The 25,574-nt window shown below is 38.2% G+C and overlaps 5 protein-coding genes and 1 pseudogene across 13 annotated transcripts; 4 read left to right on the top strand and 2 right to left on the bottom strand.

Moving 5' to 3' along the window:
- The first annotated feature begins 829 nt into the window (after positions 1–829).
- LOC119996861 (probable E3 ubiquitin-protein ligase ZFP1) lies at positions 830–1,465 on the top strand. Its single transcript, XM_038843643.1, has one exon. It carries the CDS (start codon positions 830–832, stop codon positions 1,463–1,465), a length of 636 nt encoding a protein of 211 aa, XP_038699571.1.
- Positions 1,466–4,079: 2,614 nt separating this feature from the next.
- LOC119996013 lies at positions 4,080–4,750 on the top strand. Its single transcript, XM_038842511.1, has one exon. The coding sequence runs from the start codon at positions 4,158–4,160 to the stop codon at positions 4,491–4,493; it is 336 nt and encodes a 111-aa protein (XP_038698439.1). The 5' UTR covers positions 4,080–4,157; the 3' UTR covers positions 4,494–4,750.
- LOC119996011 (chlorophyllide a oxygenase, chloroplastic-like) lies at positions 4,427–9,224 on the bottom strand. Of its 3 annotated transcripts, XM_038842510.1 has the most exons (11): positions 9,083–9,224; positions 8,575–8,811; positions 8,282–8,386; positions 7,773–8,042; positions 7,306–7,453; positions 6,936–7,120; positions 6,704–6,816; positions 5,884–6,178; positions 5,142–5,491; positions 4,980–5,042; positions 4,453–4,563 (listed from the first exon to the last, which is right to left on the bottom strand). In XM_038842510.1, the coding sequence occupies exons 1-9, from the start codon at positions 9,158–9,160 to the stop codon at positions 5,327–5,329; spliced, it is 1,596 nt and encodes a 531-aa protein (XP_038698438.1). In that variant the 5' UTR covers positions 9,161–9,224; the 3' UTR covers positions 4,453–4,563; positions 4,980–5,042; positions 5,142–5,326. The 3 variants fall into 3 exon arrangements, with proteins under 3 accessions (XP_038698437.1, XP_038698438.1, XP_038698436.1); XM_038842509.1 differs by lacking the exon at positions 4,980–5,042 and having other exon boundaries at positions 4,427–4,563; XM_038842508.1 differs by having other exon boundaries at positions 4,980–5,491.
- Positions 9,225–9,559: 335 nt separating this feature from the next.
- Positions 9,560–15,871, top strand: LOC119996118 (annotated as a pseudogene).
- Positions 15,872–16,126: 255 nt separating this feature from the next.
- On the bottom strand, positions 16,127–21,138 carry LOC119996266 (apical junction molecule-like). The gene is made up of 5 exons (XM_038842838.1): positions 20,183–21,138; positions 19,630–19,775; positions 18,954–19,010; positions 17,679–17,754; positions 16,127–16,626 (listed from the first exon to the last, which is right to left on the bottom strand). The coding sequence occupies exons 1-5, from the start codon at positions 21,093–21,095 to the stop codon at positions 16,373–16,375; spliced, it is 1,446 nt and encodes a 481-aa protein (XP_038698766.1). The 5' UTR covers positions 21,096–21,138; the 3' UTR covers positions 16,127–16,372.
- Positions 21,139–21,272: 134 nt separating this feature from the next.
- LOC119996267 lies at positions 21,273–24,864 on the top strand. Of its 7 annotated transcripts, XM_038842841.1 has the most exons (8): positions 21,273–21,468; positions 21,834–22,533; positions 22,657–22,748; positions 23,098–23,151; positions 23,247–23,357; positions 23,529–23,571; positions 24,129–24,186; positions 24,346–24,864. In XM_038842841.1, the coding sequence occupies exons 2-7, from the start codon at positions 22,408–22,410 to the stop codon at positions 24,177–24,179; spliced, it is 477 nt and encodes a 158-aa protein (XP_038698769.1). In that variant the 5' UTR covers positions 21,273–21,468; positions 21,834–22,407; the 3' UTR covers positions 24,180–24,186; positions 24,346–24,864. The 7 variants fall into 7 exon arrangements, 6 of the variants coding, with proteins under 6 accessions (XP_038698769.1, XP_038698768.1, XP_038698770.1 ...); XM_038842840.1 differs by having other exon boundaries at positions 24,129–24,864; XM_038842842.1 differs by lacking the exons at positions 24,129–24,186; positions 24,346–24,864 and having other exon boundaries at positions 22,507–22,533; positions 23,529–24,119.
- The last annotated feature ends 710 nt before the right edge of the window (positions 24,865–25,574 follow it).

Here is a 25,574-nt window from a genome sequence, read left to right as displayed (position 1 = left end):
TCTCAGACATGGTTCGTATCATCATACGAGTCCCTCAAGCATCTATAAATTGAAGGGATCCTCACTTTGAGGTGCATGACATTCCATTTCATTCATTGATTGCTCATACACTCACTTTGATAAGCAGACGCTCTAAGCACTATGTCTCACTTCTCAATCTCTACGCTAGCTCTGGGTTCACCACCTGACCATACATTACTGAGGCATTCTCTAGACCACTCTACGGTGCGCCCATCACATAAGCGCTTTCCAAAGTACTCTACGTTGTGTCCACAATAGAGGCACTCCCCAGAGCACTCTACACTGCACTCATTATAGAGGCGCTCCCCAAAGCACGCTACACCAAGCGCACACTACGAAGGCGCTCTTACAGTACTCTACGTAGTGTTCACTTCGTAGGCGCTCTCCATAGAGCACTTTATGCTGCGTTCACTACGATGATCACGGTGAAATCTAACCACTCTCTCTTATCACCCTATTTCTCTGTCTTATCACGTCACTGACTTGATTGTCGAAAGTTCATTGACCGATACCCCAATGTCAAGAACTCTCGCGAGTGTTACATTCTCTCTAATATTTGTAAGTTACTAGTGGTCTCATTTGACACATTATCAAGTGTAGATTCGATCCTCTATAATTTGATGCAAATTTAATAATGAAGTATCCCATCCTGATACTTTTTTTTCAAAAAAAAAAAAAAAAAAAACACTAACCTGCTATTATTTAAGTCGGTTAACAATAATGCATCGATAATTACATCAGAAAAAACAGTCCTAGCAAAAAAACAAAGAACAAAACAAAACTCTCTGTATCTTCACTTGCTTTAACAATGGCGTCTGTGTACCGTTATCACATGACACAAGATCACCGCGATGAACTCGACGAACAAAATCTGTTCACGATCAATTTACATTTCGATCACGTTCTTGAACTCTACTACCCGGAAACCCTACGCATACCTCTCCGTACAATCCACCAATTGTACACCGTCCCTCGCCAGCTCCTCCTCTCGCCTGAGCTCGCTCAAAGATTCATTCAAATCTTGCTCTCCGAAACCGGCGCGTCTCTGGACTTCGTGGGGGCGGCTGCGCCGGATATTTCCTCTTTCGCGTTGGAGATGATCGTGAACGACGCATGCAACGCGAACCGACGCGTTCTTTCGATGGTTCTTGCGGTTCTTGTTGTGACTCCATACGACGAACACGGTGAAATTGAGCGCGCGATTGGGGAGTCGGTTAGGGAGAGTGTCAAGTTTAGGCCGGCTAGTAAGGAATCGATAGAGGGGTTGTTGAGGATTGAAGATTCGTGTGAGGTGAATGAATGTGTGATATGCTTGGAGGAATTGTTGGTTGGAGTTGAAGTGACGAGAATGCCTTGTGGTCACGTATTTCATGGTGATTGCATTGTTCGGTGGCTCGAGACTAGTCATCTGTGCCCGTTGTGTCGATACCAAATGCCATTTTGATTGAATCTGAATTCAAGATTTTGATTCTTTGAATCTGTTGGTCTTCAAGGCAGAATTGTGTTGTCTGCAATTTTGGGAAAGGTATATTTCTTGTGTTTGGATGTTCTTGATGGCTCTGGATTTTATCTTTACCAAAATTATCCTACTTATTGATAAAATTTCTATCTAATTTGGGTCTTAAAGTTTATGTTGCAATTAAATTCTTGTTCTTTAGCTTCTTGATTTTTTACAGTAAAGATTGATCTTTGTTCTTCTTATTTCAATATTGTCATGTTTTGTGTACAGATTAATTAGGTGATCGACATGGCTGATGCTGAAGATACTGTGGGATCAATGCAAGTCAGGACGATCTAGTGGTTGCTTTCTACTCATCTGATGATATTTCTCCATGTTGGATCAGTGTTTCTGTAAAACTTGAGCTTTAAGGGGATGGATTTGGTTTGATTAAGAGTTAATTACTCGCATTCATGCTTCCTTGTCCGACACAAAGAACTCATTGTTCTGTTTGGAATTAGTTGTGCGGGACATCAGGTATAATCAGAGGTGAGAATTACAATGAACTTACATTAGGAATTACTAATGCATAAAATACAATACACTTTCTTCTCTGTAATCTAATCTGAATTCGACTTATGTTGATTAGCTTGTTGAAAATATGCAAAGCGCAATGACATTGTTATTATTTTACCTGAACTCTTCTAGTTTCATTGTTAGTATCTTTCTTACGTGTTTCTTTTGATGCCTAGTTCGCATATTTCTAGTGATTATATGAGCTCTATCTTACTGGAAGTTTAAGTTTGGAAATTATATATATCCCCTCAACAATTTATGAATTCATCCAAAGGCTAATATTAATATGTGCCATGAGGACATCGGTCCTGCTGATATGTGCATAAGATGCCTGCTTAACTGTCAAACAATGCTTTGCGTGGGATGATTAAGCTTATATGGTCTGCTTTTTTGGCTAAACACTTCAAACTGTTCACAGTCAATAGGATCTCATGCAATTCTTAACAATGTAGTTTTTAATTTCTCAGTTTGTTGAATTTTTTAGCTCCTTTGAGTTTGTCGTTGCTCATTGATTAAAAACTTGATCTGATAGTGACGCCTTATTGAATTCTGCATAACATGATTCAATGTTTTTAGGCTTCACTAAATTTTGATACAACAAGTTCGTTTGTAAATTTGAAGCTCTATGAATGATTTTAAAATTTTTGTTTCCTGCCACCAATTGAAAGTTGCATGGTTTACCTCTGTGGCTTCGTGTTACTGAAAATGTTGGTGCATATCGACCTCCTTACTAATGCTACGTCATTACTATAATTATGCCCCACTATGATCTTGGTCTCATGCTAGTTTTGAATTTTGATTTGATTAAAGGAGCTGCTACTTTACCCCCATGGAAATGTATTAAATTCGCATTTCTCATTACGGCTTTTCTAAATTGTGTAGAACACTATGGTCTTTCATGGCTACAGAGCTGTGCATTGAAGGGAGATTACCTAAGTATCCATGAGCAAGAATAAGCCAGAGAGAACATCTGTGACACAGTGATGAAGTTCTACAGGGATTTGGAGGGCCAATAAAGCAGGTAGGTCAAGCAAGAGAAGCAGGTTTACTGTGACTTTCAGCTGCACAAGTAATTCAAATGGCTATGAGACAGTAACAGATAGAAGTTGATGTGGAGATGACCAAAGCTTCAATGAATTCACTTCAGCAATACTAAAAGCTGTGTATTGTGCTGCCAGACTTAGTTATGCAGTGATGAACCAGATGCACAAACTGTCCTACTTACTGGTTAAAAGTTCCTAGTTGTTGTTACTTGATTAATTACAGAGATAATGGAGGAGGAGAAACAAACACTTCACAACTCCTCTGTTCAACAATACTACAAAGTGTACCTTGATTTTCCATGAAAATTTACCTTCTGCGTATTCTTTTGTATAAACACATATCGATTTTAATGTTTTCTGCTTATTCGTGTTGGAAATTATTATTACTATTTTTTTTTTCATGAGTTTTAAATTATTTATTGATCAGTTTGGCTTTAAGCCTGGAGGTTAACACTAGTAACAAAACCATCCAGTTCAGAAGTAACGATGTTGGTTCTCTCTAATTAGCAAAGTTTTTGGTAGAACTATTTAGTTAATCCTCTAAGTCCGTCTGCGTTTAGTCGCTTACGATCAGTCTTAAACCCATAAAGGAGGAGGGTTGTGGTAGGTCGGTAACCAATGTAAAATTTTGTTGAATTTATGAATATAAGTCAAAATGAGAGTTTTGGTATTGTGCATCGCAACCCATATATCGCTACATGCCAATGACTTCTTAGCAAAGTAGTTAAGGAATATAACTTCTAAGTCAAGGTAGTAACCACATGTAGTCGAAGTCGGTTGTGTCAAAGTTTGAGCCCTCACTTCTATTTCTATTTACCTAAAACAAATTACAGCTAAATGATATGATAGTTAATTCTCATTTATTGGAATATTAATTTCACTTTCATCTTAAAAATCAATTACGAAAATATACTAAAAAATAATTAAGCATTATTTTCATTAAAATGTATTAGAGAGAAATTATAATATTTAGGTCGCGACCAGAACACTCCAGTAACCGCTTTTAGAACCCAAAATAAATTCACGTAGAAGAAACCCAAAGCGCACAGAAAGGAGAGAAAAAACCCGAAGAGAACGCGATGTTCTTCTTCTTCGTAGGAGGTCTAGAGCAGCAGGTTAGGCAGGTGCTTAAGTCTGGTGCGGGCAGGTGCATCAGATGCGGCTCCCGTGCTGATCTCGTGGAATACGAGAAGGTATTGAAGCTCTTCTTTGTGCCTGTGTGGAGATGGCCAGGCAAAGAGCCTCTACTGCACTGCGACAACTGCAAACTCTTCTTCCCTGAGTCCTACTCTCTTCCTCCGTCGCGGACCGATGACGTCTCACCAGCTATTGTTCGGGATTTGAGGTGTCGTTACTGTAAACAGCTTGTGGAGCCTGAATTTAGCTATTGCCCCTTTTGTGGTGAAGCTCTGTAATTCCAGCGTTTGTACATGAGATGGAGTTACAAAACGTTCTTCTGTGCTTTTCCCTTTTTGTGCCTTCTACCTGTTTGAACAAATGCGCCAATGAATAATGAAGTAATGATTCGTACATGTTATTCGGTTTTAGTGGTGGTGTATTTGTGTTGTTTTGATTAGTGTGCTCTCTTTATTATGCTCCAGTCATCCAAAAATCAGCTTCAATGAATGAAATTGCTACCTACAGTGGTTAGGAGATCTCATTTTTTGATTCAGTGTGTTGGATTTGTGATCTTTTGATTAGCTTACTTTATTCATTTTCCTGGTTTTGGGTTTCCTGCACAAGCTTAAATTCAGCTTCTTTGAGATAAAAAGCCACAAAGCTTCAATCTTGAACAAAGGGCTTCCGCATTACATGTTGAGGCTACAGGTGAGTAAATATTTTCACTCAAAAATCAGTTTCAAGCAAAGAATTTCTAATCTACAGTTGGTAGAAGATCTTACTTTTTATTCATTGTTCTGAATGTTGGTGTGATATATACAACAATAGGGACATCCAATGCTTCACTACATGGATGAATTCTCAAAGGAAAGAAATCATGTCAAAAAAAAAACAAAAACTGTACGCAAGGAAATAAGATTAGTGTACAGTTTCTCTGATCTTACCAGGGCTTCTATCTGGAGTCTACATCCTCTCTTGCCTCTGCTCAATGAACAGTTTCCGGTGAGTCTTATTGGGTATCCTTGGCCAATGCTGCAGCATAACGATCATTAGCTGGTGGTGTGCAAGTTGAAGAGGGAAGCCCATTGTGGCAAGGGATCAAAGAAGTTCAGTTCATTGGATTTTGTATTTATTTGCTGAAGGGTAGTTGCTTCTCTCCTTGCTCAACGGCATCTCTCCATAACCTGTATCTTACTCCTAGTTTATCATAGACTACTGGTCTATTCCATACATTTGCTCCATTGATCATCCGTTCTTGCTGCCCGATTACAAGTCTTAGATCCTCATTCAAGACCTGCATTGGTTCATAAGTCGAATAATGTCAGGCAGGAACAAAAGAGTAGCCAGGCAAGATATCGACATTTACTTGCACCATAGAATAAATTGCCACAAACTGAGTTTCAATCAAGTAAATTGATCTTGCATCTTTTAATCATGTAGAGAGTAGTCGGGCTTTATTCAAATGGAAGGTATCATGTATTGCCAATTTGTCACAGCCTCACCTCCGCAACTAGACAGATTCTCTTCTAACTAGGTTATTATTAGGAAAATTTGAAAAGACAGGTTCGTCTGTGAAGGTTTCTCAAGTTTGAATGCAATGCCACATTGTACAGATAATCCCGCATGACGAAGAGTCCTGACTACCAGTAAGGGAATCTGGGTTTTGTTTCCGAGTAAATATTGTACCTGTTCAGCAAAATGCTTCCAGAGGTAATGCATGAATGGAATGTGTTTCAGCACAGGAGCGAAATCCAGGGACATCCTATACAATAATCTTGTTTTCTGTCTTGATGAAGGTAGGCATACGTGAAGTTGGTGAAGATGGGTTGCACACTGCTTTGCACTCTGTCCCTCTAGTTTTCCAGGCTTTGAGATCCCAATGGTTGATAACACCATACAAGGTGGTCGAAATTCCATATCTATTGGATAAGGGTCCCAGTATCCTTGGAGGCCAGATGCAGGTGTCAAAAATTTTACTAAACTGCAAATTCAGATCATAATCAAAGCAATCAGCAAATACTGGACAAAGTTCTTTGCTTGCACTTGTGATAAAATTTGACATTAAGATTGCTCACTTCATTCTAACACACTGATAGGATACACATATAGTGAAGATTGATTAAAGATCAACAGCTTGAAATCCATGGGAATGTTCTATCAGATGAAACAAGTGGAACCAAGGTGGGTGTCGGAAGTGGGGTGAAGGATTGGGTCTGAAACATCTAAGATACAAGGAGCCTTACCAGCAAAAGGCAGATGTTTCCATTTTTTTTCTACTATTTAAATATTGGTTCAATATAATATGCAAGTAATGTTCACTGAACAATTAAAGCTGCGGCATAAAGGTTATTTGGTCCATGATATGTCCAGATGTCCAAGACTTATTTTGTTCTCCATTTTTATTTTCGAAAAGAAAAAGACATGAAACCCTCTCTTCCAAATTCTCGTTTCTTTCATAGTTTCACCATAAACATCCATATCGAGTACGAAAAGTTGTAGAGCAAACCTGGGAACAGCCCAACCCTTGGCAAAAGTGGAAGTATGGGTAAATGGAGCGTGTGCAAGATCTAACAGGTTATCCAGAAGTAGCCCATGTTCCACTGGAAGTTCCATGACAATCTGTGACATGCAAGAGCATAAAAGAGATAAATTTCACGAGCAAACTCATTTTATGCATAGATTTCATCCTTCCTGAATCCATGAAGGAGAAAAGATCTTGGTGCACCTACAGCACATACCTCAGCATGAACACAGAATCCCGGAGGAGGTTGTAAAGAAGGAAGAGTGGCTGCAGGAGGGTCATTGCCAGGCCAAATCCATATCAATCCCTCTTGCTCGAAACAAGGCAATGATTTGAGCTTCACATTAACCAAACGAGTTGATGGCATCTTTTCACATTTTCCATCTGTTGAGTACTCCCACCCTAATATTTATTTGGCACAGAATTTAAAGTATTATCAATTCATGAATGTTTCAAATTTAGTCTCTTAACAGCAATAGACTCTGTGTTTTCAAGATTGCATGCCTAATTGCCTATTAGTTATGAGTTATAAGTAACTAAATAAGTAAACGACATAAACTTCAATTAATTATTTGGTTCTCACTGACCATGATAGGGACACTGGATGCGGCCTTCATTTACTGAACCAAGGTGAAGAGGACACGCTCTATGTGCACAAGTGTTCTGAACACATCCAGGCTTCCCATCTTTTCCACGAAAGACAACCCATGGTTCCTCAAAGCACTCAATTGGAATCTGTAACAGAAAAGCAGAAAGTCATTCAGAAGAAGAAATCTGGGAGTCAAAGGGTCAAGAATGCTTCATGGATGGACGAGTCCTGTACCAAAATATCAAATCCTTCCCATCCCACAACCTCAGAAAGATAAAATATATCTCTTTGGTTGTTATGTAGAACAGGAAAAGAGTATTGAGATTCTATAAATACAATCTGTTTCCTCCATTTTCATATAGTCTGTTGTGGCATCAAATGATGTAATTTCTGCTGTAGTATCTTTAAAAGACTAATATGATTAAAGACCAAATTCAAAAAAAAATTGAAGGACTACTAGCTTACCATAGTGTCATGTTTCAGATCAGTGGAGAAAGCCACAGGATACCAAAAATTCTTTAGTCTATGATGGTAAGGTCGAACTGGACCCGACACATTGAGGATTTTTTGAGGAAGCTTTTTATTCACAGTATCTAAAGATGTTGATGATGTGCTGGGAGAAGGAGACGGGGCTTCTGCTGTGTTCCTGTCTTGTAAAAGCCTGTCGTTAACCAATTCTTCCATGTAAGCTAGTTTATCAAAAGCAGTTTCCACCCTTGCTTCAGATATATGAACCTGAGTCAGATGCAAATTCCGCTACCAGGTCAGAATCAAAGAGTAATCATCTAGTGCTTGGAATTATCAAAGTTAAGAAGATATGGCAAAGAATTTATTCATGTGTACACCTCAGAAAGGCTGTGTGTCACACACCGACACTCAATGGATCTGAGTAAGTACTTCTAACAAGACAGCGGGCCGATAGAATGGAAAAATTTATTTGTGTTCCATGCCATCATATTAACCTACTTTCATACCTGCGTATGAGCTTTTGCTAATTCTTCTTGCAACCCAGCAAGCTCCTTCTTCAATGTCCCAATCGATTTGTACTCTCGAGCAAGGGGATTTAGAACTTCAACAACCTAAACCAACATTAATAAAATAAGCTGAGTCCTATCAGTATAACTAACAACATTTTCAGTACAAACAGATTTTATTAGTAAATAAGTTCTTAAAAAGAAAATCAGATTCAATGACCAGTTTTAAATGTATTAACTATCAAATGCTATTAGAGTGTTTAGGAAATGAAAAGACATATATGAGTGAAGACCTTTTCATGGAGAAGCATAATAGTGAGGACATCCTGCCGAGCTCGCCAATCGCAATATTCTATATCATATCTAGCCACTTCCAGAGCTTGATATACATCCAAAAACTTCCCTTTACATTGTGGGAATTTAGACCTTGGATCTTCCACATCAAAAATCGTCCCTAAAACGCTTTTCTTCGCCACCAACCCACCTTCCTCTCCAATTACAGCAAACACCCCAAACCCTCCTTTAATACCCTGAACCCACAAATGCACACAATCAACATTTGTTTTTAAAATTTTAGCAGGAACTACCAATGAAGTAATCTGATAAACAACCAAAAGATCAGAATCTTTACTAGTTGAGCACCATAATCTAAACCGAATCACAAACACTAGATAAATATAATAGGAGATTTAATAATCTGAGCTTCAATTAAACATGAAAAATCAACAATCCTAACCAAAATTTGCTCTTAAATTATCAAATACCCAGATAAATTCATCATATGATTTAGACAAAAGGTACCTTTTTGGAGCTGTATTTAGATGATTTACAGAGAGAAATGGGTAGAGAAAGAGCTCCGGCAATGGCGACAGTGGTCATAGCGTTTGAAAACTACACAAACCAGTAGAGAGAGAAAAACGGGGACTAGTAGTGAGAGGTTTATTTGCTGTCGATAAGAGGGTGGAGTTCCGCGCGATCTCTGTTGGCCTCCCAATAATTGCCACGTGGAGAAACGTGGACCAGTTTGTGATACACGTGGCGTGCCTTGCATCCACATACTCCTCCTCTTGGTGTCAGAGACTCAGAGGGAGTATGTTGAGTGTGTGGGGCCCTTATATCTCGCCGCCACTTGCCAGCTCGGATTCCCCAGATATCTTTCTCTATCCATGTCGGCTTGAGTTGTTGAACCCAAACTTAAAACTTGGCAGCCCGGCCCAGTCAATAATAACTCTTATAGAGTGCCTGATCAGTCCGGGTCGATAGGAAAACGGGTCACGGCTAACAGAAGGGAGCTCATGATTCTTTTTTTTTCTCTACCAGTGCCAACCACAAATGACACTCATGGAATCTAAATCCTCTACAAATTTCTGTTTGTATGGAGAAGAAGAGGACAAGGGACTGGAAAAAATATGGCAAGGCCAAGCAACAATCGAAACGACACCACAAAGGCAGGGGCTTTTTTCTTGGCCACTCTTGTTCTGTGGTTTGTGTCAGTTTGGTTCGAGATACTGTTCAATAATCGCAGGGAGTTGCTTAGCATCGTTGCTGGTATTTTCTTTTATCAAACGGCTAATTGGGTCATTCGATTTTTCTTCTCTCGTGATCCCCTCTTTGTTAGCACCTCTGTTTCACTGCTCCACTCCACCATTACCTCCGCTTCAGGTGAGTACTCATTTTACATTTCTTTTAAATTTTTGTTACTTTCTTACCGAATTGTTCTTATTTGGTTTTCTTAAGACTGTTTTGGATCATTTTGTGTTTTCTTTTTCTAAATATGCACTTCGTGATTTCTGTGGTTTCTTGGTTGGTTGTGTTTTTTGGTTAATTCCATGGAAGACTCAGAAGGATGAAACTGATAATGGAATTTCAATGTTTCGAAAAAGATGGAACTAGTGGTGTAAACTTTTGTTCAATTGGAAGGAAAGGGAGTGAATGTAGTGTGGGTGTTCTAATGACTTTGTCTTGGTGAGGTGGTTTTATGTGAAGGAGCTTCTCCATGATAGATCGAGATTTTTTCATTGTAACTATAATTACTGTGATTTTTTTAATCTAAAATTCATATTGGGAACTAAGTTCATAGCTGAATGAAGTTGGCGTTTACTGGTTGAAGATGGTTATTAGTTACCCTAGTTTGGTTGATGTTGGTTCTTGAAGTTGTGACTAAAAGTTCAAGCCTTCTATCTTCACATACAAAAATGAAACAGATAGGAAAAGGATAAAAAAGTTTCCTATATGTTAGAATTTTGATCCTTCATGTTATTAAGTTATTCTATTCAAATTTTTTTTGGGAATCTTGAATTTAGGAATGGAATGGAATGAGAGATAAATCATTAAGAAGGGATGGTGCTTTCATGTATTAATTGGTTGAGGGCGGAGAAGGCACTTTGCTCAATGTTTTATCTGATATGGTTACTCCATACTCTTATTTCATCTATGTTCTCTGTGCTATTACTATAATAGTAAGTTTCATGAAGTTGAAATACGAAAACGCCTATGAAATGTGAGGAAACTGGGTTTTACATACAAATGGACAATCTTCGTGCCAGATGTGAAGAAATCTAGTTTGCACAATCTGCAGATGTCAAACGGACTCAAATAGTTTTGGTGGGCAAGCATATAAATGATAGCATTGTCAAACTCAGTTACATCTTAAACAGTGTGTGGTTGTCTTTTGTTCTATACAAACCATGTCTCCTATTGGGTGGAAAAATGGAAGAACAGTAAAACATATAATTAATAATTTTACATGGAAGCCCTGGGTTTCAGGGAGAGAAAAAAAAATGATATGCCCTACCTTATTTTGGAAGAAAAAATGAATAGGAGAAAAGAAATTGAGAAATTTTTATTATACCATATGTAAAGAGAATTGTTAATGAATTGGGGAATAAACTGATAAAAGGGCAATATTTCCTTTTTTTCTATCTTTTCCTCTTTTCTTTTAGAATGGAAAAAGAATCTGGTTCTGGATCAAAAGTTTTCCTTCCCATCTTTTTCCGCATCTTGACTTTCCACCCTAAGCAAAACTGGAAAATGCAATTCACTGAGAATTTTCAATTCTCAATTTTTATATAAAGAAGTTATATGAATAGGTAGCTTCATTTTGCACTAGCTAAACAAGTTTAGCGTGTCTATTAAAATCCTGTTTGTTTAGTTCTTATGTGCACTGATTGGCTGAGCTCACCCGACAATTTCTCAGATGATTAAGTTGGTTTTGCTTTCAAGGGAATTTAATAGTCACAACTACACTGTTGCTTTTTCTTGTCCGTAAACAATGTCTAACTCATGTCTGCTTTCTGCAGTGATTTTTGTCTTGCTCAATCAGTACGTAGAAATAGGCCCAAACACAATGTTTGAGCACTCAGAATTGTTTGGAGGAACTTGGCTTTGGGCATACCCTGCTTTGTGCTTTTCATGTGGCTACTTTGCGTATGATCATTTAGATATGCTGCGATACCAATTATATAATGGCTTGATCCCTGCCATCCTGGTGCATCATCTGATACTCCTCGTTTCCTTCACTCTTGCTCTATATCGAAATGTCACAATCAACTACTTTGTCACAATCAACTACCTTATTCTGACTCTCGTTTGTGAGGTATTGTCTAGTATCTTCAAAGTTTATTCCAGAATCATGTATTATAGAAATAAATACATGTTTTTAATCATAGTTTACTCCATTGATCTGTGTTTTTTATCCTGGTGCATCATCCTGATGCCTGTTGAATGGAAGTCCAAGTTTAAGTAGGAAAGAAAAAGGCATGTATACCCGGGTATAGGTTTGATGATGGTAGACGAGGATGGGAACAGAATGGCGCAGAATTATTGTCCTCTCATCTTATTCCTTTCTGTTATGGCCTACGGGCGCAGTTTCTCTCAAGAGTCATTTGCATTCGTTTTAGCTATTTTACTGTGGACGGCATAGTTGTAATCCTGACATTTCTGTGCTGGGAGCTTGATGACAATGCCGGCCTTTTTTGGATTATATTCTCACTCTACCATACACAAGAAGATTGAAATGAGTATATATTCAAAACGTAACTTCAATATTCTATGATTTGCTTGATTATGAATGTCAAAGTAACTATATTATATCGAGGGTGGTGAAACTTCTCTTGATGTTGCAGCTACATTCTATCTTTGTGCACGTGAGAAAAGTGCGACGGATGGCTGGTGTCCGTGATGCTAAGAGCAAAATTGTAATGATTGAATGGGTTCTCAATTGGATCACCTTCCTTTTCGCAAGGCTCCTGGTTCATGTTCTCATCACCATCAAGTTAATTTTTAGATGCTCCCAAGTTTGGCAAGGGAGTGGTGTTGCCACTTGCTTTGGTTGGCATGTTTGGTATGAACTTGCTTAATGCTTTTCTAGGCATTGATTTGTTTAATGTGTTTGCAAGAGAGAGAAGTTTCCAGCAAAATAATCAACACAGTGAATAGCGAGAGGAAGGCAGGTCTGGGTTTCAAAATTTGTTAACTTATTATTCTCTCACTTTATTATCGTTTTTTTATTTGGCTTTCTTTATTTTTTTTACAATGTTTCAAATATAACAATCTATTACTTATATATAAAGCCCCTGGTGGGCCTGTGCTGAGGTGGCGAGTAGAGTGTGTTTTCTGCAGTCGCGAGTTTGGCCATCTTTCTGGATGCGGTTCGTGTATTGTTTGGTAGCGCAAAACGGCGATGTTTGTGTGTTGTATTTATTTCGTAGGTGAACGGTGACATTTTGTTGTGTTAGCTAGAGAGTTCCTTTTGTCATTTTGTGCTGTTGCTTTTGCTACTGTGGCTGACTGTTTGAGACAGCGTCGCATGACGACAAATGCCTGGGTTCATGAATTTTGGTAAAGAGATGCTTCGTGCATGAACCAGTTGTGTTCAGTGGTGGCGATTGTGCAAGATTGTGCTACGGGTGTTAGACGGAGCTCCAATACTGTGTTCGGTTGCTTATTTGCTTCAGTATTATGGGAAAGATTGGAGCTTCTTTGCTATGTTGTTCATCAATTTCAGTGCTCCGTTTCGTTTTTGCTGTCAATAATTGATCTAAATTGAGTGCGCTGGTGTTGTTAGCTTAGAGCAATGGAAGATACCAATTTCTGGAATTTGCATTGTTTTCATGTTTCTTTCTTCCATTATTTGACAATTTTTTTTGCTAATCGTTGTGTTTATGTCGGTTTGCCTTTGTTCGATTCAAATGGAGTATATTGCAATTGTAGTTAAGTTAAGCGACGGATTCCATCTGATTTTGAAATTGTTGTGGCGATTCGTGCAGGATTGGGCTACGGGTGTTAGGCGGAGTTTCGAGACTGTGTTCGATCGCCTGTTGTTTTGCAGGTTTGTCTACTCAAATCCTTCTTAGTTTGTTAACTTCCCTTTTTAGTGTGTTTTCTTCGATGTGTGTGGCCATTTCGTTTGTCGGGTGTCATTTCTCTCATCAGCTTCTTCATGCCTTTTGTGGTTTATTTGGGTACGGCTTAAATCCACCGTGTGATTATCTTTTTGATGCTTTTGCCTTTGATTTTGGTACAGCTGAATTTCATCGGCATCCTGAGTTGGGTTTATTGAAGTGCATGAATTTCACAATTGCTATTTTGTCTTGCCTTTTTCAATTTACTTCCCTGGTGTGTTCGGTTTGGTACGAAACTCTTTCTCCGTCTTCTTTTTGCTGTGTGTTTGATTCATGAACCACAATAGAGTCGTGCTTAATCCATCAATGTGTTTATCTGGGGTTTTGTTGTTTGTGGGGGTTTTTGGCTGCGGGTGTTAGGCATGGGTTTTAAAGTGATCTGATCGCATTTTGCAGGTTTGGTAGCTGAAGTTGGTTCGATCTGTGGTGGGATTTTGAAGGTTTGGTAGATTGTTGATCCATGTGTGTCAGCTGTGTATGGTTTGATGATTTTCTTGATGCTGGTGTGGTCGATTTTTTGTACAGGTTCATTTCATCGGCTTTGTCTGTTGCTTTGTTGATTTTTGCTGAAGGTTAAGTTTACTTCATCGAGATTTTAAATTGAGGGAATTACATGTTTGATGAAATAAGCATCAGCTTGGGTCATGTTGGTGTTAATTGCTCCATTGTTGTCGTGTTTCAAGGCAATGCTTCTTTAATAAGTCAAGATGGTATCGTGTGTGGGTGGATTCTGATTGATATTACATGGAAGTTTCTGCAGGTTTTGTTCTCATTATCATGTAATGAAGTTAAGATCCATGCATACCAAGGAGGGATTGATCCAGGAACATTGGAGGAATAGCCTAATATCCATGTAAGAATCAATGAACATTACTTTCAATAAATCACACGTTACATTTCTTTTAGTTTTGAGATTTATCTGATATTGGGTGCTTCTCAAATACTGAAATGAATTCAGCGGTCGCATTCTCTTTATGATAGATGGAACAAGAAACTGGCCGAGGAGAAGGCATTCTGAAGACAGGTTGGTGCATTGCAGTGTAGAGGAGCTAATGGTATGGATACTTCATTGGCATATGGTTTTGGTTAGGTACAATACATTGACTACCATTAATTGCTAAATCTGAAACTCTGGGTTTTCTGGGAGCAGATTAGCTGGTTGTACTACCAGAAGGAATGCTGGATTAATGATGAAGAACCAAATAGTCAATTCCTCAAAGAGATCAAATAGGCTGAATGTTAGAGGGGAAAGGCAATTGTTGATGCTCCTGTCAAAGGAAATGCCGCAGCTTCTAACTACAGGCTCTGTTGTTTTGCAAGCAATATTCAACTCTCTTTTTATTCTCAGGTGAGTTTCTTCATAGGTTGAGTGCAATCTGGGTAAGCCTCTATTTTTCTGCTCTCTTATGATTCACCTTAATTGTTTCGATTACCTGATTTTGTTTCAGATTTTATGGTTCAATTCTTCGATTTTTGACGGGTAATTGGCTCTGGGTTTTATGGTGTTTCTGGGTTGGTTGGTTGGTTTTGAGTGACACTCAAAAAATGAAGCAAATACTTTACCAATCTCATTGTGAAGATACCCAACTTTATATTATGTTTGGTCAGAATGTTCTCTGTGCTTATATTGTCATTTTTTCAGCTTTAATTAAAGGATTTTGGTTCTTTGATGAGAAGTCTGAGTTCTTGAGTTGGGATTTACAATATCATAATTTTGTGCAAACTGCAAATGTTTCAATACAGATCGTGTTAGGTGGGACTCTTCATGACCTTACCTGGCTTACCATGCTTTCAATTTTGTAGGTAAGCAAATGAAAAAAATAATAATTAGGTGAGCACTTCCTCGAGCCTAAAGCTACTGAGATCCAACACATTATCTGAGTTTTCAAGGTATTGGTTCCCATCTTTGTGGATGTATTTATCTGTAAATTTTTATAGGAACAATTTATGGAACATAACACAATTTTTTTTCCTTTCATGCATAAATGAGGTCTATCAAAAAGCATTGAACCTGTGAAGATGTCTAAACCTTCTGGCTGGAGTGTATTACTCAACTTCGTTGTCATATTTTAACTAAGATAGGAAAAACATTACTGAGATTTTATTACAGACATCCCGCCGCAACGCGCGGGTCGGACACTAGTTGTATTATAAAGCTATAAAAATGATAATGTTATTTTTTTGTAAATGGGTTATCTACCCAACACATGGATAGTTAGAGGTCATCCAATTGGACCGAGACATTGCTCGAATATCATGTTGAAATTCTCAGCCCAAATACATTGAAGATATTGTAAACTTAAGGTCATGAGTCAGCACAAATATATTTTTCATTGGCCTTTCCAAATAATATATATGTGTACATATATATATATATATATATATATTATTGCAATGTATGTGTAGATATATATACACATAATACGTATATATTTCACCCACTATAAAATATTGTTCAATTGTATAAAAATTAAAGTACAATTATTGCATTAATCAATTGTAAGCAGGGATGGCAATTTGTCCCCTTCCTGATCCTACCCGACCTGTCCCGCGCTGATTTAATCTCCAAAACCCTAAAGTCCCTAAACTCTAAACCCCAAAACCCTAAACCCCAAAACCTTAAAGGCCTTAAACCCTTAACCCTAAAGACCCTAACCCTAAACCCTTAACCCTAAAAACCCTAAATGCCCTAAACCCTAAAGATCCTAAACCCTGATACATTGGATAGGGACGAAATATACGGGTGCTGCAGTGAAGCTTGCTGGGATCTGCCACCAGGAAAAGGGAATACGAAAGCTGGCTCGGATTCACTGAAACGAGCAGAGGAAGATTGTGGCTGTGATGACCATCTCTCTAGCTCCTGGACATCTTCCATACAAGGCATTTGCTGATCCAGCAAGCTTCCAAGTTCACCATCTTGTGCCCAGTCAGTGGCAGATGAACCTGCAAGAAGTAGTTAATCTCAGAGAGTGAGATACATAAAACTACTACTGTATATGTGTAAGTCCTACCAACCACTTATTATCACAAATCTGACAGCATATAACCAACCACGCCCTCATCCTCCACTCCCAAAGAAAAGGAAAGAAATGAAGAAATGAAAAAAAAGAAAGAAAGGCACACAGATGACAGAACATTTCAAGGCAGTTTAATGCTTAAGGGCCTTTAGGGTAAACCTCAGGAAGAGTGAGACAATACTAATAGGATAGGATAAGGAAAAAGTAATGTCAGACACTTCTCACAGTTCTTAGAGCATTTGGGATTCCATTGTGCAGCAAGCAAAAAATTTCATAGCCAAGTTGAAAGGGGATTGACATGGACTTGGAGCGATTAGGCTTAAGTTACCACTTGCTCATTGTAATTGGTGAAATAGGCAAGTAATGGAAGATGAATGCTTGATATTAGATAATGACAGAAGTGTAGATAATTTGAGAAGATACCAGCTTGGCATCCGCCCTTCCTCCATAGAAGTTTATTCTCATTAGCAAAATTGATTCATATAATCACATTTATCATCTCCCAATAGAGAACACCAATTCAATAGAGGCTGACTAGGCAAAGAACTATAACCAAGTGATGCGTTTCAGAGAGCCAAAGGAAAGGTAGCTCAAATACACGTAGGAAGTACTAACATACCAACTGCAGTATTTTCTCTAGACCCTTTTCACCAGTACATCATCATCACAGCTCCAGTAAGGCCGACAAAAAATTCAGAATTAAAAAAACAAATTTCAATACAGCAATCAAGCATTGGATCATTTTCAAACACGAAAGAAAATTATGTCATACCTCATGAACAGACCCAAGTATCACATAAGTTAATGCTCATCCAATATAAGTATTAAACTATCAATATATTACGGGCGGGTAAGGTTACCAAAAGCATTGACACGTACACCTTTTTAAAAGAGGGAAAGAAATATAGTACACATCTAGGAAATCAAAACATTCTTCCTCAAGATTATGAAAAATAGGAGTGCAATAATTTAACTTACTTTCTCTTGAAAAAGATTCGGAACCTCTATTGCCAATAACTCCAGGATTTCTTGGCTCCGTGACAACGCTGTTTAACTGTGCAACAGGAATAAAATTCAAAACCCACATCCCAAAAACTCATATTTATGGCAGAAAAGATAAAAGAGAAGGAAACAGCATCAGCTGAGCAACAACATCAACAATACAGATCAAGTAAACTCTATGTTTGGCGTAGCTTAGTTCAATATGTAGACCATAATACAAAAAGAATGATTCAACCCTGCTCCAACAGTTGAAGCACGAAAAAGGCATTTCAAAATTTCAATGAGTCATTATGAGTAAGGTATTAAATGCCAATTCTAATAATTATAAAATGTTAATAGAGTAATATCAATGTACACAGAAATTCCACGAATAATGGGTATGGAATGGAAAGCACCCCGCTCTGTCATAAATGAGCTAAAGGCAACTGGAGGTAATTTGTTCAAGCCATTCTGCCTTTCATATGTTGGTTCATTTGGAAAAGCAGGCAAGGGGGTTTTTGAAGGCTTTTTGACTTGTTTTGATGTTTTGAATGTCTCATTCTTTCTATAAGTGCATGGATCCCTGTAAGTCTGATGGAAATACCATGTTTGGCGTAATTGAGCTAATCTATTGCAACTGCTCGCATTGGGTTGTAACCATTTTGTGCGCTTCTCTAAAAAATCCACGCACCCCTAATTATTATATATCTGACGCATATTGACATCAATTAATTATTACTACATGGATACATGATGTATTTATATAATGTTTTTACACAGTTATATTGTGAACATAAGTGCATATAACATATTCAAGAAATTGTCTGATCAAGTACGCAGAAACATTAATTAGAAATACATTAATATCGAATTTGTTACACCAAGTACACAGATCCAAGTCTATTTACTCATTGTTAATCGTACTAAAAGGTACAACACAAATACAAGAACCAACAAAAATTACCCCTGCATACAGCATACATAACCAAGGCAACAAAGTATTAAGTTATGCTGAAACAACAGATGGAATTATTACCAATTAACCTTAGTAACAAAGTTTTAGGCATCCATCATTGAATCGTAACATAGGTTGCAATCACAACAAAGTTTTAAGGGGTGAAACTATGGGGGTGCTCAATAGGAAGTGCCCCAGAGTACCACGACTGGTTGCTCAATTTATAACACAGCTCCAACAGACTGGCGAGCACTACAGCATCATGATTATCATTGCAAGCAGCATTATTATAAAAGTTAAGATAAGAAGAAGCTGACCTTTGCATATGTAGTTGCTAGATCATCCACATCAGGTAACGATCCAAAATCCACACCCTGGAAACATAGAGGGAAAATGTCAGTCAGAGGGTACATGCCATTTTATTCACAGTAAATCAAGTAAACGTTATAACATGAGTTCATAACTGTCACAAGCCAATTGACTTTTAATGAATTAAGGTTGCCTTAGCAAGCAAGGGTATGAAGTCTTTCTACCTCAAGTGTATTCTAACAGAATTGGTTTCTACACAAAAATGATGAGAGAAACTACAAAACTAGAATAAGAGATGGCACTGAAAACCATTCTCTAAAATGCTATTTTTTCAATATCAAATCCATGGGTTCTTTTCTCAATATGCAAGTGTAATAATCGAAACCCAAGGCTATGCACCGAACAAGTTCCAACATGTAATTCCCTAGCATTTTAAGAAATACAGATTATAGACTCACCTCCTACAACCATGACTTTTTGATAATAACTCCAAAATGGAAGATTTCTGACCCAACTTTTTCTTCCTCATTTAGACAAAAAAAAATGCAGGGTTGTAGAACATTTTCTAAAACTTCCCTAACTGATGAAATGACAAGAACAACTGATGAATAAAGGTTAACATAAATCACAGTAAATTTGACCGCATAGTTTATTATATTATACATAAAAGCGAACAACTCTTACCTCATCTTTATCAAACAAATAGTAATCGTCATCATTGACAGATCCGAACACAGGATCATCACCATCATCATCCAGACCTCCCAAATCAACTTCTTCCACGGCATCTTGCCCAAAGAACGCATACTGTGTTGCATCAAAGCGTGCATCTGCATTGATCAACAAAGATGCGGGTAACATTAGAGTTTTCCCATATCAAAACTCATTCATGCACACATGCACAAGGTAGTAGACGCAAAAAAGAAACAGAACTCATGCTCTAAGCTACATCAGTGTAGTCGCATTATATACCAGACAAAATGTGAACTCAAAATCTAAGTATGTCAATGTATATACAACTCAATTAACTACCACCAATATCCAAATGCACCTGTAAAAATGCAGCTCAATTGACACCAAAAGTTAACCTTTATATAAAGAGCAGTATGATAGTACAGAGACAACCACACAAAAAAGCCAAGAAATACGGCTTGAAAAAAACACAATAAACTGATTATTATTCCAACAAACAAGCCAAATGGCAGCAGCCAGACCAGGCATCATTCAGTGAGCTGACCTGATGGACATCCACTGGCGTCCTTCAAATCTTTCTGTTTCTCCTCTTCCGCCTTCTGCCTCTCCTCTTCCTCCTTCTGCCTCTTCTCTGCTGCCTTCTCCTTCTTCTTCTTATACTTCCTCTTCCTCTTCTCCTCTCCAGCCTTCCACTTCTCCTCTTCAGCCCTCCGTTTCTCCTCTTCCATCCTCATCCTCTCTTCCAGTTCTGCCTTGTTCTTCTCCTCTTCTGCTGCCCTTTTCTTCTCCTCTTCCATTTCTCTTTTCTCAATTATTTGTTGTAGCCTATAATTTCTATTACTTTTAGCCCTTGCCCGTTCAGCCCGTTCAGCCCTTTCCCGTGCTGCCCTTTCATGTTCAGCCCTTTCATGTTCAGCAATGTCCTGCAACGCTCTTATGCCGATTCTCTGATGTGCAACAGTCTCCGAAAAATTCATTGGGTAATCATTTGTCGGGATATCATTTGTCGGGATGCGTATCGCGAGTGCGCGATTGCATTCATCGATGATCCGATGATAAATTGGCTCAGAAAAGTTCTTCCGAAGGATTTGAGATAGAATGATAACCTTCATTGTTGCAGCGTCCAAACTGTAGGGAGAAAGCCGGACGGCCTCATCGGCCGACGTCAACGCCTCTTGGAGTAGATGTTGCCTCTGTACTTCCTCTTCGGGAAGCCGTGACGCTTCCTTGGCCACCAGAAAAGCCAGTCGGATGTAAAAAACTGGCTTATCTGGAAATAGATCAATGGCTTTGTTAAGGATGCTCCTCGCCGTCGCCGTCGCCGTCGCCCTCGCAGTCGCATCCTCCTTCAAACCAATTTCCGCCAACTCAGCTTCCACCTTCTGGAAATATGTTATGAAGTAAGAATCGCTGGAAGACTCAATCGCCATAGACTCGCTGGAAGACTCGATCGCCATTGAAGAGGGAGAGGAGTGGAAGTGAATTGAGACGCTCGAAGTCGGTCGGTTTTAGCGGGAATGTGAAGAACTGGGTTTTGCTCTTGTTTTGAAGAGACCTAAACGACGCCGTTTTGGCTTGTTTACAATTGGGGTTTTAGCGGGAATGTGAGGAACTGGGTTTTGCTTTTGTTTTGAAGAGATCAAAACGACGCCGTTTTAGCTTGTTTACAATTGGGTTAAGTGTTTCGGTTTTTGATCAGGGAATATACCCAAAACCAATTTCCCAGCGCTGCCTTCTAACTTCATATCTACAAGCCCGAGGCTCATTATCAACGAAACGGTGATGGTGATGAGAAACTTCAAAATCGTGCGCCGGCTAGCAGCGTACAAGGTTAGGGCTTTGATTTTTATTTCCTTTTGTCGACTTTGGTGGTGTTAATTGATAACTAGGGTTCTGTTGTTTGTCATGCTGTGACATAAAATTGAAGTATTGAAGGTACAAATAGCAAGCATTTTTCCTTTTAAAAAAGAGGAGCAATATCATAAAATTTTCTTCCTAAAACAGACCTGTTTTGAAAACATAAGTTGTTTTTCTCCCATTTACTGTTCTCTCTCAAATTAAGGTTAAAGCCTGAAAAGCTTTTATTTCTGTGAACTAACGGAATGCCATAGCTGGTAGTCTGCTGTTGCATTTTGTCACGCATCTGATGATGCCTACTTTGGACTTACCATCATTATTTAACTTCTTCATTACAGATTCTTGAGCGTTCTGGCCTGAGTAGATTGAGTCCATGGATTATTTTGGAGTTTGCTGCACCCAATGAAATGAACAGTAGCATTGCTTTAGTTCTTTTCATGTGAAGGCTGCATCAGCATGTTTTTATGCGCATCTTACCAGAAGCGTAAAAGTTACTTCTACATCTACATTAAGCCAAATTGGCAAATCCAATCTCTTCACCCTTTTAACGCTTTAGAGTTTAGACTTTAGACAATCTTAGAAATCCTTTGTCACTAAGTTTCAAAGTTTAGGACTGTGAAAGCCGTGTCTACGACTGTTTCTACCAATTTTACTTTAATGGCTATGATTGGTGATGCTCTTAATGGGAGTAATGCAATTCCAACAAGTGTTCGTCAGCCTTTTGGGTTATAGAATATATGGAGCTTCTTAGGATGTGTTTTTTTTTATTGCATTGTCTGCGTTGAATTCTTGTAAAAAATAGAGAAATTTGGGAAAAAAAAAAGAGTTACTCATGATTTGTGAAAGTGTTTGCCAGCTTGGGGCATTGTACTGAAAGAGTGACATGTAATAGTTGTCCCGTGTTTAATTTTCATGTTCTTTTGTATATCACTGTTTGAAATATATTTTGAGCATGGTCAACGAGAAACAATGTTTTATTTATCCCCTGATGGATCTGATTTATCCATGCAGAGATCAACTATCAAAGGCCTCCAAGAGGTTGATGACTAATTGTGCTTTTATGCTTTCTTTCTTTTTTAATTACTAAAGTATATACTTTATGGTCTGATGCCATATGAATAGCAATATTAATCCCCATGTTTGATTAATTAATTGAAACAGGCTATTATCTCTGATGCTTCTCATGCTGAATCTTTAATAGCGGGGGCAATCCTCAAAACATTCCATTGCTATGACAAATACAGTCAGTCAAGGTGAGCAAAAAAACAAACTCTCCTTTGTGTCCCGTATGCAATAATTACTTTATCTGGATCTGTCTCCTCTTTTCGATTTGGTGCATCCATCTGCTGGAAGAAATGGATCATCCCGGGTCTCTCTCTGTCTTATGTCATCAGAGTTTCAGCTTCTGCTTTTTTTTTTCTCTCTTTTTGTGTTGATTCATTTGTACCTCTGCTTCGATTCTTCGGCTTATTACGGGTGGTTGGGGTGATTTGGCTCCGTCTCGATTCTGTTCTTCATGCTCATTACCGATTATTGAGGTATTTTTTTGCTTCGATTGGGGTAGTCTTGCTATTTATTTGTTCGGATCTCTATTTTTGCGAGGAATCATGACGAAGGATCCCGGTCTCTACTCTTTCATCAGCAAGAAAGCCGGGGGTTTGTCCCTCACGTTCTTTCTAAATTCGTGGATGTAGACGAGATTGCGTGGTTATTGTGATAAAAAGCGCTCATATGATGGGGATTTTCTGCAGGAGTCGGCTAGGTCTGCATTTTGTGATTCAGATAAAGGAATCAGTGAAGCTTATTCTGATCTGGTCACTACCACCAAACAGACTTTGGAATCTATATTGGAACTGCAAGAGGTACGGCCATTGCAGAGGAGCTGTTACTTTTGCCCCATTGTTGCTTGATATTGTAGTTGTAGATTCTTAGAACTTCATAAGCAATCCCAGATTGTTATTATGCTTATATGGCCACTGGCTTTGTATCTGCTAACGTATTTTTCTGTACATTGTTTTTATTATTTTTTTCAGGCTCTTCTTGATAGTAATCCATCTGTCACCAAATCCTCAGGTGGTATGTTCCATGACGATTTGTGATTTGTCCATATTTCATCCCTCTGCTCCATGTTTATAACAGTGCTTACGTAACTTAATATCTTGGTATCAAAGGCTCTCTCTTCTATGATTCCCTCTAATCAGAAAATCTTGTGGAAAGCATGACAAAGTGATTTTATACTTATTAACCACATTTTCATTTACCACATTCATTATTTAATTGCATTTTTTCTTTTGAGTTGCATAAATTAGTTGTCGTTACTAATATTACATTGAAGACAATAATATCCTTCAGAAAATTTCTTTTTTAAAAAGAACATTCTCGAGAAATCTTTTTTTCTGCGTCGCCCTCAGGTGTCTGTGCCTGAAACTATATTGATAAAATGGATGAATTGCCCAGTCGAAGATGCATGCCAAACAGCTCCTTTACTTGATACAGTGCAGGGCTGTCACAGCTACCTGTTTTCAAGAATGTTCTGCTCTTAGAATGTAGTAGCAAATATATTAGCATCTACTTGAAATGTTTGACCCACTCTGCTGTTTTTCAATGCCTGATTTCTTTTTTTATCCTTGCAGTATGAGCCTCAAAAAAATGAGTCAACGCATTGTCATCCCACGAGATATTAAATGTCTGGTAATGATTTTTAACTTTAAAGCAATGGTTGAGTGGATACAACTTTAGAAGGACATCACCATGCCTTTTCTTTCATAGCTTCAGTAATGTTTTGCCCAACTTCATTTCCTTAACCCGAGATGTTGTGCGTATAAATGTCAATGGGTCCATGAGTAACAGTTCCAAAGGATGATGGGTAACAGTTTCGAAGGATGATGTTCCCTACATTAACTGGTTTGATATCTTATAAACTTGGGAGCAAGAGCATCTTCTCCGGGCGAGTACCTATGCTTTTCGTTACCTCGTGATCGTGCTGTTGTTTTTGTGAATTGCCTCAGCAAGAGAAACCACGTCGTTTATCTTGTCTTTATTCTGTCTTGGACAATTAATGTCGTATTTTGAGTAGTAACTTTTTCCTATGCTCCCTGATCCCTCTTTTATCTAGACTGGAACTAAACAGGCCTATTGTACTTTCGGTTTGTCATTCAGATACTGATCGGTGTCATCTGTTGTGTTAGATTTGGTCATTACTTCCACGGTTTAGTTTACTGTTAAAATGTGCCATGAATTTTTTAAATGGCTTATCATCATGTGGATGTCAAATGGATCTTTAGTTTTAGGGATTTGTTCTGGGTGTGTGAATTGTTTGCCATTACAGTCAGTTGGCATAATAGTCACAGCTGATTCTAATTTTCCCTTATTCATGTAATGGTCACTATCCCCACGGACCCCACATGTATCATATACCCCCACAAGTATCTAGCTGCTGTCATGTTGTTTAATTTTTATTATTTTTTTTTATAACTTGAGAAATCCCTAGCCCAAAACGGCCACTTTGTGATCCCTAGGTCCAAACCTCAGGCCACACTTTCCTAATGCGATGAGTCTCATCGGGCCATGTCCTAAGCATGGGCTGGTTCTTATCATAGAAAAATATGTTTGCAATTGAAATCGAACATTAGATAAATATTTGTTAATTAACAAATAAAAAAGAATAAATTATTTTCATTACATGTGTAACTTGTATGCAGTTTATTGGTTATCACTTGGTCGAGAGGAGCTAATGATAAGTAAACTCCTCAAATCGTTTTCATTGAGAGACTTCACTCGCTTGATGATGTTGTGTAGCAATTCGTAACTTGGTGACACTAAACATACGTAAACCCTTCAGCATTCAAAATCTCCTCGGTGAAGATAAAGAGCAAGTGAATCTTTTAGATAATTGAATAACGTCAATGTTAAGATTATGTCATAAGATAATTCAGACCGTAGTCTTTGCACCAAGCACAGAGCGACTTTCATTAAAGATTACAAAACATATATAACTTCAGCATTTTTAGACTTGTTCTTCAAGAAGATGGTTTCCTTTAGATTTCTCTCTTAGTAAAATTATGGACTTTGTGACGGTG

This window comes from Tripterygium wilfordii, chromosome 4, assembly GCF_013401445.1.
Source record: "Tripterygium wilfordii isolate XIE 37 chromosome 4, ASM1340144v1, whole genome shotgun sequence".
Classification (NCBI taxonomy): Eukaryota; Viridiplantae; Streptophyta; class Magnoliopsida; order Celastrales; family Celastraceae; genus Tripterygium; species Tripterygium wilfordii.
Note: the sequence above shows the minus strand (reverse complement) of the source record. Positions and strands in the feature narration are given on the sequence as shown.